We start from the raw sequence: 17,008 nt of genomic DNA, 5'->3' as shown, positions 1-17,008 counted from the left end.
TCTTCGACATTTATATAGAAATTGAAGAATTAGGGACATTGAGGAATTCAGGATACCTCCAATTTTTTATGTCATTAGGTAATGTCATTTTTGTGCTCCTCAGTACTCTGTTAAAAGATACTAACATAAAAAATTATTTAAAGCTGAAAATGCAAAAATCTGAAGATAAAACACAGGAAAACATAAAAAACATGCAAGAGGACATGCAAGCCCAATTAGATAATTTAAAATGCTTCTTGCAGGATCAATTGGCAAACATCCACCCCACCAAAAACAGGTCTGAACCTGACAGACCTGTTTTGGAACCTCTAAATGAGGAAGTTCCCTTCCTCAAAATGGAGATGGAAAAGACCTTCCCTATAGCTCAGCTAACAGACTGGTTCTCTCATGGTCTGCAAATCTTGGCTGAACTTAATCCCCAAGAACCTTCTCCTGAAATCCCAGTTTCTCATGTTTCTTCTCCTATACAAAACCCAATTCCAGCCCAAAGGAAATCTCGTCCTTCTAAAGAAACTCATCTTAGTCAAACTGACCAACAGGTACCAAATTCAATTAGAGGCCTGTTTCCTCTAAGAGAAGTACCTGAAATAGGACGGAACGGGGATGTGGTGACTTTAAGGCACAATATACCATTTACTCCCCAAGAAATAAATGAATCTACATGAAATATTCCCACATATGAATAAGATCCCTTTCTGATAACAAAAAAGATGACAAGTACCATTCTTAAAAATAATTCATGAGTTTTATTTCAATTTTGGAACACTTTAAAAAACTTTTGGGATCATATAGTAGTGGTGATTAGTTTTAAAGGGTTTAAGCTTTGGGGACCATAGCAATGATTAAATGAAATTGAAATTGCCAAAAGGAAAATGACATTCATTTAATTATTCATTAAGTACCACTGCCTTGTCTCCTCTATTTCTCACTCAAAAAAAGGTACAACTTATTGGTTTCATTGGCTTCTCACTGACATGAAAGACCTGTTTTTAGTAGCACAACAAACTGAAGCTGGCTATAAGTTCCATATATTCTTAGCAATTCTATTATATTGGCTTATACTTGTAAATACTCCTTCACTACTAAACCAGGACACATTGACTGAAGACTTTAAAGATATAATGAGGTACAAGATTTATCAGAGGAATAGAAACACTGAGTGGTACCACTGCTTCAAAGCAAATTAATGTTTAATATGGCATTATTTAAGATTTATCTAATTGCAACAATTTAACAGTTTAACATTGTTTTTTTCATGAAAAATTTTCATAGCTTTAAAAAAATTTTTTTAGATATATTTTCAATAGTTAAGTCACATATATTTTGTGATCAAGAGTTTTACAATGAATTAAGAGACTCCTGACAGTTGTCACAATTTTTGAAAGTGTATATTTAAAACAGACATTTGAATAAAAATAGTTTCTTAAAAAGTAGATAATTAAAAAAAATTATACCTGTGAGCTGGAATCCTTCGATCACCAGCAACTAAAATCACATCACACAATTGCTTGTGTCTCAAGTAGTTTTCCATCTTTTTAAATGTTTGTTCAGCATGGTTAAGGGCATGGAAGAACTCATCTGAGGAACACGGCTCCATATTATGGCAAGATGACAATGTCTGACTGCTATTAGAGGTCCTGAAAAAAATACAGAAGACAACTAGCTTGAAATTTTGCAATCATATGCCCACCTAGAAAAAAACCAATGATGTACATTTAAATTTAAAAATGATATGGAAAAATCCATATTTATAGCCATCTCTTCTACCATACTTGCCTACTCTTAATATATTATCATTTTCATCTCCACACTTTTCTTCCCTTCCAGGTACAGAACCACTCTACTTCTAAGACATCTTCAAAAATGTTGCCTATACTTTGGACACTGAAATTATGGACTTGAATCCTTGGTCCTCTACCTCTGATGGATGAAATTGCATACAAATTTTCTCAGAACCAGGTCTTTACACAGTTCCTGGTTATCAATACACACATGTGCAAATATCCCATTTTTACCTCTTCTATCTCTCCAAACTGCAGTTATCACCAAGTTTTTTTCTTTTATAGGTAAAGATGATGGTTTAATGTGGATACAAAGATGATATTGTTTGTATTTCCTTTCCCACATCTTTTGTGTGCTCTTATAGTGGTTCTGAAGCCATTCTTTCAAGAACTTCTTATTATTTCAGAATCTGGTATCATTTGAGACTTTGTCTACTTCTCACATTTGTAAATGTGTTCAGTTATACTACCAGCCATCTGAATATTCATAACTCTAAATCAAATTCATTTATCTCAGAATAGAAAGGTTATTATATTAATTCAAAAAATAAGTATAAGCTAAATCTAAATGATAAGAATTGCTTTCTCCCAAAAGTTCATTTGTAAACCCACTATATGGAACTTAGAATAAATGTTATACTATAAACAATGTTATAGATGGTATTTAAATCCCCAGGCCAGCCCAGAAAACTACATTTCATATCATTACACATAAAACACAGAAAGCTAGAAGTACATATCTGGGGCTGTAAAGACAGCCATCATTTGTTAATACCCAACACATTTAGCCATTCTTAATTCTGACTTAATTGTAATTGTAAAATTATAAAAAGAGGAGGCTTCTTAACTTCCTTCTAACTATGATTTCATGGATATGTCAGTTAAACAACTAAAAACTAGTAGTTAAAAGAAAAAAAAAGAAAGTCCTGTATAATCAAACTATGAATAAATAAGAATAAACTTTTAAAAAGCAAATGTTGGTGGGAAGGTTGAATAAGGCAGGAAATTGCTTGCCTCTCCCAAGTTTCTCCACAAACAATTTGAAATAATATCTCAAAGTGAACTTTAGTGTGGCAGAAATAATCAAAAGTCAGGGTAAAGCAGTCAAATATCTTAAGACAACCTGCAAAGAGTTTAGGTAAGATCTAACCTCTTCAGGTAATGATCTGGTCTGACTGAAGTGCAGATATGTCTATGCAAATACCAAGAAGTCAACAAAACAACAAACCCTGGGGTATCTGTTTCAGGGGCTGCCTCAGCTTCTAGAACTTTTGCCCCATGGATTATGTAGGGGCTGGATGTTTGAGGGGGAGAAGATGGTGAAGGTCCTTCACTGGCATATCTGGGTACAGGTGCTGATCAGACATAGTCCCAGGCTGTAGTCCTTGTCAAGGAGAAGTGAGTACACAATGCAGAGGGCTGGAGACCCTGATAGCTATGATCTTTCCCAGGAAAGCTTAATTTTTGGTTTCAGTTCCTGGGCAGAAGAATGAGCAGTTGCAAAGGTGAAAGGAAAACAGGGAGTGAGATCATTTGCAGTGGCAGCAATGCTGGGAGCCTTGACCATATGTCAGGGACAGAGAGGAATATCTGGGGTCACTCAAGAGTCCAAAGCATGGAGTAGTGACCATACCAGGCCTTGAATCATAAAATATTAGAAGAACCAAAAAGTCAAATACTCCCAGACAGAGCTCAGAAAACAAGAACATAAAAAACCTGAAACCTGAGATATTATTCCCCATGTCTTTGGAATAGAGTCCAATGGTAACAAAATTAATAATCAAGAAATAGGCTGCTTTTTAAAAAAAATGAATAAGCAAAAGAGAAAGAACCCAACCATATATAGCTACTATGGTGGTAGAGAAGGTCAGGGTTCAAATTTAGAAGAAGGCCATGAAGTCAAAATAGCTACTTTTAATGCTTCAAAGAAAAATGTAAAATGGTGATAAGTTCAAAAAGAGTTCTTAAAAGAACTTAGAAAGGACTTTAAAAGTCAAATAACATGTTGAGGAAAAATTAAGCAAAAAAGAAACATAATGCAGGAAAATCAGAGAATTATGAAAATAAACTTAACCAGTTGGGAAGGGATGCAAAAACTAATGTAAGAAAATATCTCCTTTTGAATTGGACAAGGGGAAGCTAATGACACAAAGAAATACTAAAGCAAAATAAAAAAGAATGGGAAAAATAGGAGATAATATATGAAACATCTCATTACAAAAACAGACCTGGAGAACACTGAGAGAAAATATAAGAATTTCATTTCATAGCTAAGTTTCAAAGCAGCCAGATCAAGGAGAAACTACTAGATGTAACTAGAAAGAAATCATTTAATATTGTGAAGCTATGGTTAGGATAACATAAGGTTTAGCAGCTTCTACATTAAAAGATTGGAGGGCATGAAACATGATATTCCAAAGAGCAAAGGAACTGGTTTGGCAACCAAGATCCCCACTTGGTTTTGTAATCCTGCAAGGTAAAAAAAGAAATGAATATTTAATAAATTAAAAAACTTTTTGGTATTCTTAGGAAAAATACCAGAACTGAACAGAAAATCTGACATGCAAGAATCAGGAAAAACATAAGATAAATATGAGAGATTAATTATAATGGATTTAATAAGGTTAAAAACTACTTCTTATATGGGAAGATGTTATCTATAACTCTTTAGAATATCATTACTAGAGTAGTTTGAAGGAACATATATAGTTACAAAGCTTGGAATTGAGTTGAATATGACAGGTTCTAAAAAAATACAACTGGTTAGGAAGAGGTAAATATGGAGCAATTATCTCATACAAAAGAGGTATGAATGGAAGAATTGTTACAGTGTTAGGGAGAAGGAGATAAAGAGCTGATGGTGTTAGAAATTTATTTTCATCAGAATGGTATTAAAGATGAAATAACACTACATCTAGAAAGGTAAAAAAGACAACTTCCAGAGAAATAGGAAGTTGAGAGGATAAGGAAGATACTCTTAGAAGAGTATGCAGATTAAGAAACAGGAGGGCAAGGAAAGAGGATAAGAGAGGGACTTTTTATTGGATGTGGATTAGGGAGGCAGTGGTCAGAAGTAAATTAAACTTCTGAGGAACAATAGGGCAAAAGAAGAAGGATAAACAGCGAGGGAAAAAATTCGACAGAAGGAAATACACACCTAGTAATTATAACTTTGAATGTGACTAGAATAAACACACCCATAAAATGGAAAAAGATTTTTTAAAGGGCATAAAAATGATAGTTTAATGCAGAAAAGCAGAAATACCAGGTACATCCTTTTCAGATTATAATCTAATAAAGATTATATTTAACAAGAGGCTAGGGAAACATATAAAAATTAGTTTGGAACTAAATAACCTAATTTTTTGAAGTTTATTTTTATTTTTAATAACCCTTGCCTTCTATAGTATCCTAAGATAGAACAATAACAAGGGCTAGGCAATTGGGGTTAAATGATTTTCCCAGAGTCACATAGCTAGAAAGTGCCTGAAATTAGATTTGAACCAGAGTCTTCCTGACTTCAGATCTGGCACTCTATCCACTATGCTACCTAGCTACTCCCTAAATAATCTAATCTTAAAGGAGTTATCAGAAGTATACAGGCCTAAGAAATGAAATAGCTTTCTTGGTTCCCCCATTGTCATACAGGTACTGTAAGTACTAGAATAACATAATCCATTTAAAATGTTTCCAAAAGATATTGCTGAAATATCTGTGAATACACACACACACAAAATGTATGTATATACATATAGTCAGTATATATAAAACATGTAGATATATATTTAGCCAGCGGTAGGTTTCAGGACTGGTAATATATGAAGAAAAAAGAGAACATTAAAGTGTCATATATATTCTGGAAAAGATGCTAAAATTAAGAATTTTGTGTTTTGACCTTGACCTGTTCAACATTTTTATCCATAATAGTGACCTTAAAATATTTACAAGACTATATCATGTAGATATATTTGTAAAAAAAAAATTTCTGAGCACAGTAACTGCCATATAATGGGTACTATATAAATGCTTATTCCTTTCCCCCCTAGAAGTAGGAATAAATGTTCTTGGAACTAATAAGTGGAGTTTACTGGGAGACAAGATTTTGGCTAAAGTTAATAAAGAACTAACTAAAGTTGTCCAAAAATGAAATAAACAGGCTATCACCTGAGAATCAAATCTCCTTTTTTAGAACCATTCAAGTAATAGATAGAAGTTTTAAAAGTGATTCCTATAGGTTATTTCAGGTTGAAGTAGGTGATCTTCAAAGTCACATTCAACTTTAAGACTATGACTGAGAAAACAGTTCATTGCTGTGAATGAAAGAATTAAAAAGCTTAGAAAATGCTTAGAAAACATTGTCTTAAGGTCTGAGAATACAACAAAGTGAGACAGTCCTACTCTCAAGGAGCTTACATTTTAATAGACAACAAAGTAAGTTTTCAGCTGCAAGTCAGATGGAAAGGTTCCATAGTCCTAAGGGTTCAGTAGCAGACCTAATGGTAATATATCAGCTTTAATGTCATGTTGACTGACAAAAATCATATTACTTTCTGATGTGGAAACATTTGACAGTGCCAAGGATTTTAATAATAAGAACTTTCTTTTCCAGGACTTCAGTAATTGTGGCATTTGTAGAAACAGTTGCTAGGCTGTATCTCTCCAGGGCTGGTTTTCCCAGATGATGGCTATAGAGGCTGGAATAGAAGCATGATTGATGTTTTGAATGTGGGTTGCTCTGTTCCTGGATTTTTCATGTTTACCTTCTACTCAATGGCAGGTGTTTAGTAGTTGGTGTTGATGGTAGCAAAGATAACCCCTTTCTCCATTTCTTTTTTTCTTTAAATATAGCATTCTGTTAACTGTGCTCTCTCATTCCACTCTCCTCATTTTTGAGTTTGAGTGCTCTCCTCAGTGATGGCTACATGGCTCATGCTGGAAGCAAGATCCTGGTCTAAGGAGCAGCGTTATTCCTAAGACTCTTAAGTCCAGGATTCTAAGCTATCACTATCAGGGTCTGAGGTGGTGATGGTGATAGTCTGACTTGTATAGAACAAAACATTTCCTTTCTCTCCCTCAGGATACCTTGTTGCTGTAGTTTTCCTTTGACTTACTGTTGGTGAGCAGGTGGTTTCTGTATTACCAGAAAGAAAATGACATTACCTGATCAGGCTGCTTTTTGGCCTCTACATCTATATATTCTATTGCTCTACTACTTCCTTAATCTTCTCATCTATTTCAGAGGTAATAGGTTGAGCCTTTCTAAGAATGTTTTGGATTTATTGAATATTCATCTTCTTTTTATGGTTAAGCTCAAATTTGCTAGCTAGATCATCTTGGATTGCATGTGGAACTTCATTGCTCTGAGAAACACAGTATTCCATTTTCTCCTGTATTCTCCACTGGGAATAGAATAGTTTTGTATTATTAAAACTTCCTTTCCTTTTTATTTGAAGGTCTTTCTACTGGTCACTTGCAGAATCTGTTTTTTTTTCCTTAATGTAATTATTAAATTTAACCACTATGTGTCTTGGAGTTTGCAGCTCTGGGTTTTTTACTTTTTACTATGGGATCTATGGAATCCTTTGATTGGCTTCCCCGCCCCCCCCCCCCCCATATTCTGAAGTTCTGGGCAATTCTCTTACGGTGTTCAGGTATTTAGACTTGTCATATTCTTTTGGAAGACCTATAATCATTAAGTTTATCTTTGCATCCTGTCTTTGAGATATCTATTTTTTGCCTATATAGAGAACATGATTTCTTTTAATATTACTTTTTACTTCACTTCTGTCATTTTCACTCTCTTCAATTTCTCCTTGTCTGCTGGCTCCTTCTCTGCTTCCTGCTCACATGTGCATAAATTGCCTCATTCTCAAAAAACCCTCACTATATAAAGGCCATCTATAAGAGGAGCATCCACTTCCTCTCCAGTTCATCTTCTATTCAGCCACAAAAATGATTTTCAAAACAAAGGTCCTATTATCTCAGTACCCTACTCAATAAACTTCAGTGGTTTCTTATTACCTCCAGGATCAAAAACAATTATTTGGCACTTGAAGTCTTTCCAGGCTTACACCTTACACACCTCTCATGTACTTTTCAATAAAGTGACCCTGGCCTCCTTGCAATTCATTACACAAGACAATCCATCCATCTCTTAGCTACAGGCATTTCTTCTGGGTATATCTCCTGTCCTGGTATGTTCTCCTTCCTCATTTCTGTCTCCTGTCTTTCTTCAAGTTCCAGCTAAAGTTCTACCTTCTATAGGAAACTATTTTCAATCCTTCTTAAATCTAGTTTCTTCTCTAGAGTTTCCTACTTACCATATTTTTTTTCAGATGTATATATACATATATATAGTGAAGATTAAATTTAACTCTCCCCTAATTGTGAAGATTAAATTGTAATCCCTGCCTATTTTTTAGATTTAATCACCAAAAGTGTAAACACACCCAATTTAAAAGTTGTGTAGGGAGATCTTCCCATTTTCAGATTTAATCACCAAAGGTGTAAACAGCCCATTCATACTTGAGTGGGGGAGGTCTGTGACCCATGTGTGTGATAGTGGATGATGAATCAGAATCGACTGACTGCCTCCTGGGCAGTCCTAAAGCAGGATTTCAACTGTGGTTGGTAGTTGTAGAATTAGGGGAAGGCACAGTAAGTGACAAGAGAAAGTATCTTTAAAAGGGAGCGACAACTTCTTGAGTGCAGTTCTACTGACAGTTCTTCATTCTTTAGAGTGGAGGCTGGTAGAGAGTCTGCTTATTGGACCTGAAACCCTATTCCTGGTGAGGCTGTTCTAAAATCTCTTCCTTTGGACTGATATGGGCTGAGTGAAAAGCTGACTCTAAACTGCTGGATTTTTTTCTGAAAAAAAAAAAACAAAAAACAAAAAACCTAGCCTCAAGAGAGATTTACCACTTGAGAGACTTCCCCAAGTCCTCGGCTTTGCCAAGACCTAAGGACTAACTCTCCCTGCCTGGGTTGAGCCAGGGGCCAGGAGTAAATTACTTAGTGCTTAAGCTATGTATCTTACCCTAACCTTTCTCTGATTTTTATACTTCACTCTTTCTATGTTTTGTAAATAAACTGTAAATAAATCTCTTTGGAATAAATTAAATTCCTGGTGACCCTATTTTTAAATATATCCAATCCAAATCCAATCCAACCTTTTTTTATAAAACAAAAGCCCTTATTTCCCCCTCACATTATATATATAGGCAGGAGCTGTCTTTTGTCTTTCTTCATATGTTTAGTGCTTAGCACAGTGCCTGGCACATAAACGACACTTAATACATTCCTATTAACTGACTAGTTCTTCCAGATTGTCCTTCACCTCAGTGTATTTGCATTCCTCTCAGTAATCCTTCAGCAGGCTACAGGACATTATAAATAAGGAATTACACAGGAGAAAGGGTATAAAGGATTTTATCAGAGAAATGAATAACTATAAGAAATAGAGGCTGGGCAAGTAGGAAGCATGAAACACTACCAATTGATACATAATATGTACAGACATATTTTATTGTTCTTTGCATATATTATATTTTTTACAAATTAAAGGGTTGTGGCAATCAGGTGTTGAGTAAGTCTATCAACCCCGTTTTCTCAACAGTGTATGTTCACATTATGTTTCTGTGTCATAGTATTTCAAACTTTTTCATTATTATATCTGTTATGGTCACTTGTGATCAGTGATCTCTGAGGTTACTATTCAAATTGTTTTAGAGCACCACAAACCATGCCCTTATAAGACAGTGAACTTAATCAATAAATGTGTGTGTTCTGACTGCTCCACCAACTGGCCATGCCTTCATCTCCTTCTCCTTGGACCTCTCTATTACCTGAGACATAACGATGTTGAAATTAGGCTAATTATTAACACTACAATGGCCTCCCAATATTCTAATATGGCAAACCTCATTGTTGTCTTACTTCATGTCACCACACAGTCACTCTAACCTCTGGCAACCACAACACTGATCAGTTAGCCACACTGAGCCAAGCCCTTCCACCTGCAAAAAGATTAACACTTCCTCAAGACTCAGATAACAATGAGCATTTTTTAGCAATATAATATTTTAAAATAAAGTTATGTATATTGTTCATTTTTAGACATAATAATATTGCCCAGTATAGTATAAACATACCTTTTATATGCACTAAGGAACCAAAAAATTCATGACTTCTTTTATTGCAATATAATCTTTATTCAGGTGATCTGGAACTGAACTTGCAATATCTCCAAGGTATGACTGTATTCGACTGGTATCCATGAAATGTAGGAAGAAGTAAGAATGATCTCCTAGCCCACTGGTTCGACTCCCCCTTCCCTTGTAGCTTGCCCATGTCAATTTTATGGAAGGACATAGAAAAGAGTCGTATAAGGATGGGCAGGCATGGCTGGGTTATAATCTATTTCACTGGACAGAATATTCACATTAACGAGATCATAGATCCATTGGAATATTGGAGTACTACCATGAATTATTTGTAACACAGAGGTCAATGGAGTATGAGTGGCTATATCTCCAGCAACCCAAAATTCACTTTTATTCAAAGCAGGAATCTAAATTTTAAGGAAATACTATAAGCCTTTAAGTTTATATAGATCCCTGGGATGAAGCTAAGTGAGTAAGAATTACATTGCCAATTTTATAGGCACCTATGAATCTTTTTTTGGTATATTTTATGACATGAAATTAGGACTTCCTTTAATATGCTAATTTTAATCCTTTTAAAGACATTGGGCACCCTTTTATCTGCATCAATGGAGACATCTAGAAATGATGAGGTTCTCATAAGGAATGATGGATAGAAGGAAAATGAACTAGAAATATGATTCTTGGAGATGCCTGCAAGACTGAACTTTGAATTCAGTCCAGTGCTGGGCCATGGGTTCTATACAAACAAACATACATGCTCACAAACATGCCCCCAGTATTAGAATAAAGTTAAGTCCAGAATCTTCCTATAGCTAGCACACAGCTAAAAAACATAACATTATTCCTCAGCTCAACTAACCAAAAAAAAAAAAACATGATCCAAAGAAAAGATGAGATATAAGCTGCAGAGATCTTATTATCTGTATGCCTTTTACATACTCAAATGGATGTGTGGTTACATCCATTTGGTTAGTCCTTCCAGAACTGCAGATTATCCATGTTTGCCCATCCTGTGTGACTGTAATCAATGTCTTTGGATAGATTTACCGCAGCAGACAGGATGAGCTGGGGTATATGTCACTTAAAATGCTGGGGTTTCCCCTCATTTTCCCTTCATACCTTAAAGATACTATATTTCAAGGCTAGCATGTGTGGATCAGGAATTTATATTTTGTTGCATTGAATTTTGTGACCTTGGGCAAGTCAATTAAGGTCTCTGAGCCTTAGCTGTCTCACTTCTAAGAGAATATAATGGCTGCCCTATCCATTTTAAAATGTTGGTGTGAGGATCAAATACATGATAACTATAGCTACTACATAGAGGTATCATTATTAGCATTCATGGTGGCTGTTTTTTTTGTTTTTATTTGAGTGATACAAAATCATTATCTATATCTCCTACTGCCTTCTTTGTTCTCAGTTGTTTAGAATATTTGGCCCAAGATCTAGCTATTAAGTAAATAAAATCCTATAATACAAATGTCTAAATAACAAATATTTAACATATCATTATATGTGAAAAAAATAATAGAATCTCAACTCATACTGTACCCAAATAAAAATCTATTACAGTTATTGTTAGTCCTTACAGACATATCTGAGAGTGACTTCTTCTAAAAGCATGTATAAAAATTGGACTGAATATTAGTTGAAGATGTATATGTGTGTTCTTTACATAAATAGTGACAGTGTGGGTTTTTGTACAGTAGAGAGGCAGCCCCAAAAGATTTGCTCAAATAATCAAATAATGATAGCCATAAAAAAAGAATTCATATTAAAACTTCCTTTCTCTTGAAAAAGGCTAGAGATAAAAGGAAGATTATTTACTGCAGAAAGAATTTTCTCTGCTTTGAAAGACATAGTACTTTGCTTCTCTCTATATTATGGTACTGCATTCTACTTAGTACCAGAATGATATATGTGTGTATATATATATATATATATATATATATATATATATATATATATATATATATATATGTATGTGTGTATATATTGTGTTTCTTATTTCTCTTACACTAATGTAAACAGCTAGATAGTACAGTTCACTTCAGGCACAGAGACAGGAAGACCTGAGTTCAAATCCAGACTTAAACACTTACTAGATTGTTTGACTGAGCAATTCACTTAACCACTGTTTGCCCAGGTTTCCTCATCTATAAGAAGTAGATAGTAATAGCACCTCCCCCCTAGGGCTATTGTGAGGATCAAATAAAATAACATTTTAAAAGCCTTTAGGTACAGTTTTAGTACAGGGCCTGAAACATAATAAGCCCTATATAAATGTTAGTTGTTATTATTATTATTGTTATTGTTATTATTATTATTAGCTCTTCAATGGTAGGAATTGTGTCTTTTTCATTTTTGTGCCAGCATGGCACCTCACAAATGTGTATTAAATGAGGTCCTTTTAACACATAAAAAAATAAAAATTACAAGAATCCAAATTGCACATATCATATAAAAATGACCTTTTAAAAGTCTAAAACTTAAATATACATATCTTTTGGGATGAAGAAATATGAATAAGAATTAAATTCACTGCCAAAGAAATAACACAAACAAGGAAGAAGACTGGTTGATTGCCAATCAGTCAACTGAAAAATGGTTAAAGACAATACCAACACACTAACAAGAGAAATGTAACTGGGACAACCCTAAAAACTTTACCTTACATTCAGGAAATTGATTAAAACAATGAGTGGAAATAGTCAATGTTGGAAGGTCTGTGGGAAGATAGGCACATTACTACATTGCTGAAGCTTTAAAATGGAAAACAATTTGAAATTATAAGAAAAAAGTGACTAAAATGTCTATTTCTTTTTGACCCAGAGATTTCACTACTGGGAATATTAATTCACCCCCAAGATATTAGAAAAAAGAAAGATCTATAATAAACCTAAATATACATAAACCTACTTGTTGTAATAGAAAAGAAATGAAAACTAAGAAGACATTGTTTGTGAAGCAGCTAAACAAATTGTGGTATATGGATAAACTGAATACTATTTTTCCAAAAGAAACAATTAATCTGAAGAATTCAGAGATCTATAAGAAGACTTGCATGAATGATATGAATAAATAGATAACAGGAAATCTATATATAATTACTAAAAAATATAAACTTAAAAAAATCTGAACTGCATAATTATAATAACTAGTGTTGGTTTAAGAGATATAGAAATGCATCTCTTTCCTGTAGTTGGAGAAATGTGAACTATGGGTATGTAGTAATGTATATGATTTCAATTATGAATTTTTCAATTAGTTTTATTTATTTTCTTTTTCACAAAGGAATGCTCAAAGATAGGGGAAAAGAAAGAGTACACTTGGAAAAGAATGTGATTAAAAAGTAAAGCAAAAGGTATCAAAAAAAACTTTAAAAACTGGCTATGGCTCAAAGAGAGATACATTTCAATTTTCTTATTTTATTTTTAAGAAATTAATTTTCAAACCCTCCATTAGCATTTTTTTAATAAAAGTGAACAGGATTCTTCCTGCTTTTGATACACTTATTCCATACAGATTTACCTAAACTTCATTTCTAAAAAAATTAATGTTTTTCTTATATTTTTACATGATTTTTAAATGATTCCTTTTTTTTTGTTGCTCTACTTTCTTGACAAATCAAAATGTTGGGCTTAAACTTTAAATAAGATATTCATCAATCTCTAAGAAAGAGGTGATTATCTTTATATCTCTCTAAGAATATCCCACCAAGATGATTTTTTCATTATGTAGCATTATAGTAGAAGTTAACTGGGTGCCAATATTAACTATGCCAAGTATGGGATGGGGTAAGAGATAAATCATCATTTCTATTCAAATACATGTATTATATATGAAATACATACTTAACCCTCCTCAAAAAGAAGTTGCATATCAAACTTTTTTAGTTATAATGATATATTATATACTCCTTTAGTTTATAAAACACTAACTTGAAATGCTATCAAAATTTTTTTCATTACAACTTGAATGCATACTATGTTATTTTCTAAATAGAGAGATATGCCATTTGATTTTGGGAAACAAAGATAAACTATGAGCACAGTCTTTCATTAAAAAATTATTCTCTATAAGATAACAAGTTTCCAAAAGGAAAACAAAACATTGAAACCACAGCAACTCAATTATTGTCTTTAAATTATTAATAGCATTTTAATTCTATGGATAAATTTTTTTAGTATTAAGTGTCTGCATTCATTTAAGAAAACATAAAATTAAAATATGCTGTGTATCTATGCAAATATATAATGCCTTTCTCTCTCATGGTTCAGGTAATTTAAAAGTACAAATAATTACAATTCTGTTGTATATAGAGCTACCAGCACATACAAACCAGCTTCAGAAATCCATATTTTAATGACAGAATAGAAGATTAAGGAGTTACAATAAAGAGATGTTAAAACACACATAGAAAGCTTATTTTCTATCATTTCTTTCGCATTCTTTTTTGCAATAGCAAAAACCAAAAAGAAAATCTTGAATTAATATGAATCAGAGATAATCTAATATAGTAGCTTTAATGGATGACTTCAAGAAAAACAGTTTCAGAGACACAACCAAGATCTTAGGGAGCAAATGAAAGGAACAGTGAGTCTCTAACCCCCACCCCTTCTCTCTTCATTCCCCTTTCATTTTCCTTTTACTTCCTTTTTTATTTCTTTCCCCCTTTTCAACATCTGATAATAGATACCTTCCTAAAACTCTCTTAAACACTCCTAAAAGAATGTCACATTCCACTCAGTAATCAGCAGTAAATTGCATCGAAAATAAATGTACCATGAATTAATAGCTGTCATCTTGGAAGGAGACATGTTACTATATTCTGTTATCATCTCTATGGAGCTACACACATAGAACAGGACAAAGAGGGCTATACAGAATGAAAATGTTATTAATAATTATAATCCTAACAAAAATAACATCTCTAACCTTTCATTTTCATAGAAATTAAAGTGATCATGTGGCTTTTAAAAATGACTGTAGATTGTAATAGGAAGTGCAAACTTAAAGCATCTATAAATAAATATGCTATTATAAATTTACAAGGCACTGACATATCAATGTTAAAAATTATGGGCATGAGTTATAGAAAATATATAAAAATGTTTCAAAACATGCATACTATACATATAAATGATTAAATGAATGAATATATTACCTGCTTTCTTTACAATTTTATGCGAAAATAAAAAATTCTTAAAGCCACATTTATTGTCCTATTAAAAAGCTATATGCTTTTTATCAATATTTCTGTTTTCTCCTATAAACAGATATACATAAAATCTACTAAATACTAAAGTATTTAAAAACATTAACAAACAAATACCAACTTCCAACATTAAAAAAATAATGATTAACCTGCATGAACTGGTGTCAGATTCATTTTCTTCTTCACTAGTTCCATCATCTACTTCTGGTCTATCAAGCCAATGTGCACCTTCACAATCTTCAGCTGTAAACTCAAATGCAGGGACTTCAGAGGTAGATGCCATTGGCCAAGAAGGTGAATTCTGAAAATCTAGTTGGCTGGACCTTCGGTAACCAATTGAAGCCAATGGTAACTGTAGACTACATGGATCTAAAAACTTTCTATCACCATTTGTTCCGGTTTGTTCTCGATTCCAGAAATCTCCCTGCTGGCTGTCAATGGTAGAATTAGGAGATGATGCCTGATGGCCAAACCATCTCCATCTGATTTTTAAAATCTGCTTCACATCAAACTCTTTGCGAGAACCAGACATCCTCAGAAAAAAAAGCAAGTGATCGTCTAGGCAACAGGACAAGAAGCTCTGCACATAAAAGAAGATTTGTGCATCCAACCAAGACAAGAAAAGCACATGCTCTGCTGTCTACTGCAAGCAAATTTGGAGGAAAACAAATTTCATTCACATATGCATTTGTATTCACTTTCATAACACTATGTCAGTCTATAAAGAACAAAGGATAATGAAAAAAAGAAGAGAAAAAGAGAAGGTGGGGCAGTCCCGCTCAGTCAAAGAAAACTCTGCTTAGCCTATATAACAACATCCAGAGGATCTTCTATTACTCTCTTTTTCAATACTGCCCATTAGCTTCCACAAACACCGACAGCATTCATTAAAGTCCTTTCAAATGCAGAACACCAGCTCCCTTTCTTAAACCACAGAGACAGAGAGCACTATTCCTATGATGTATCTCAATCTCTACCGCTTACTCAGTTAACTCTTTTATTGCTGACACAGGAAATTTATTTGTGAGTAATTTCCTTTACACTAACAAATAACTTATATAAAGACATAGAATAACTTATAGTTAATAGGATTTAAAGTTGGCAGATACCTTGGAAGTCTAGCCTAATATCTTCATTTTACAAAGAAACTGAGGTCCATAAAGGTTATGATTTCTTGTCATCATTGTCATCAACAACACACATTTATTCAGCACAAACTATGTGCCAGGCACTCTGCCAAGTACTGAGGATACAAAGCAAGGCAAAAACCCAGGTCTTCTCCATAAAAAGCTCACATTCTATTGGGGAAGAAAACATGCAAATATTTATGTACATTCAAACACAGAATGCAAATATAATAGGTGATTCTGAAGGAAACTACCAGCAAAAGAAGTAAAAAATAGGGAATGGGGGTGGGGGAAGATGGGCCAGGGAAAGGCCTCTCTTGAAAACTAGGATTTAAGCTGAGCCTGGGTGGAGCATTAAGCATGAGACACAACCAGTGAAAAGGCACTGAGTTAGGAGATAGTGTTGTGTACCAAGAACAGCAAGACTGTCATTGACTCTAGTAGATCTGAGGGTAAGTAAGTGAAGGGGAGTGAAGCATAAGAAAACTGAGAAGGTCTTAAGGAGCTTGATTATAAAGACTTTTAAAGGCTAAACAGATTATTTTCTATTTGATCCCATTGGTTACAGGGAGCCACTGGAATTTACTCTGTGTGTGTGTGTGTGTGTGTGTGTGTGTGTGTGTGATGATGAAACTTGCACTCATGTAGGAGGTGAGGAGGCCTTGCACCAGGATGGAGATAGTGTGGTAGTGGGGGTAGGGAGGAGGGAGGAGTGGG

At 33.9% G+C, this 17,008-nt stretch overlaps 1 protein-coding gene across 5 annotated transcripts in view; it reads right to left on the bottom strand.

Annotated features, from left to right (window-relative positions):
- Window positions 1-17,008, bottom strand: part of KLHL5 (kelch like family member 5) — a 160,841-nt gene that overhangs the window by 76,328 nt on the left and 67,505 nt on the right. For 2 of the 5 annotated variants that reach the window (XM_016423281.2, XM_056802543.1), the window contains one exon: window positions 1,455-1,637. In XM_016423281.2, coding sequence (XP_016278767.1) covers window positions 1,455-1,597 — 143 coding nt within the window. In that variant the 5' untranslated portion in view covers window positions 1,598-1,637. Of the gene's footprint in view, window positions 1-1,454; window positions 1,638-9,700; window positions 9,721-15,313; window positions 16,251-17,008 lie in introns of those variants that run through there. The other 3 variants (XM_007507915.3, XM_056802540.1, XM_056802541.1) reach the window with 3 other exon arrangements.

The sequence above is a fragment of the Monodelphis domestica genome, chromosome 6 (genome assembly GCF_027887165.1).
Source record: "Monodelphis domestica isolate mMonDom1 chromosome 6, mMonDom1.pri, whole genome shotgun sequence".
NCBI lineage: Eukaryota > Metazoa > Chordata > Mammalia > Didelphimorphia > Didelphidae > Monodelphis > Monodelphis domestica.
Note: the sequence above shows the minus strand (reverse complement) of the source record. Positions and strands in the feature narration are given on the sequence as shown.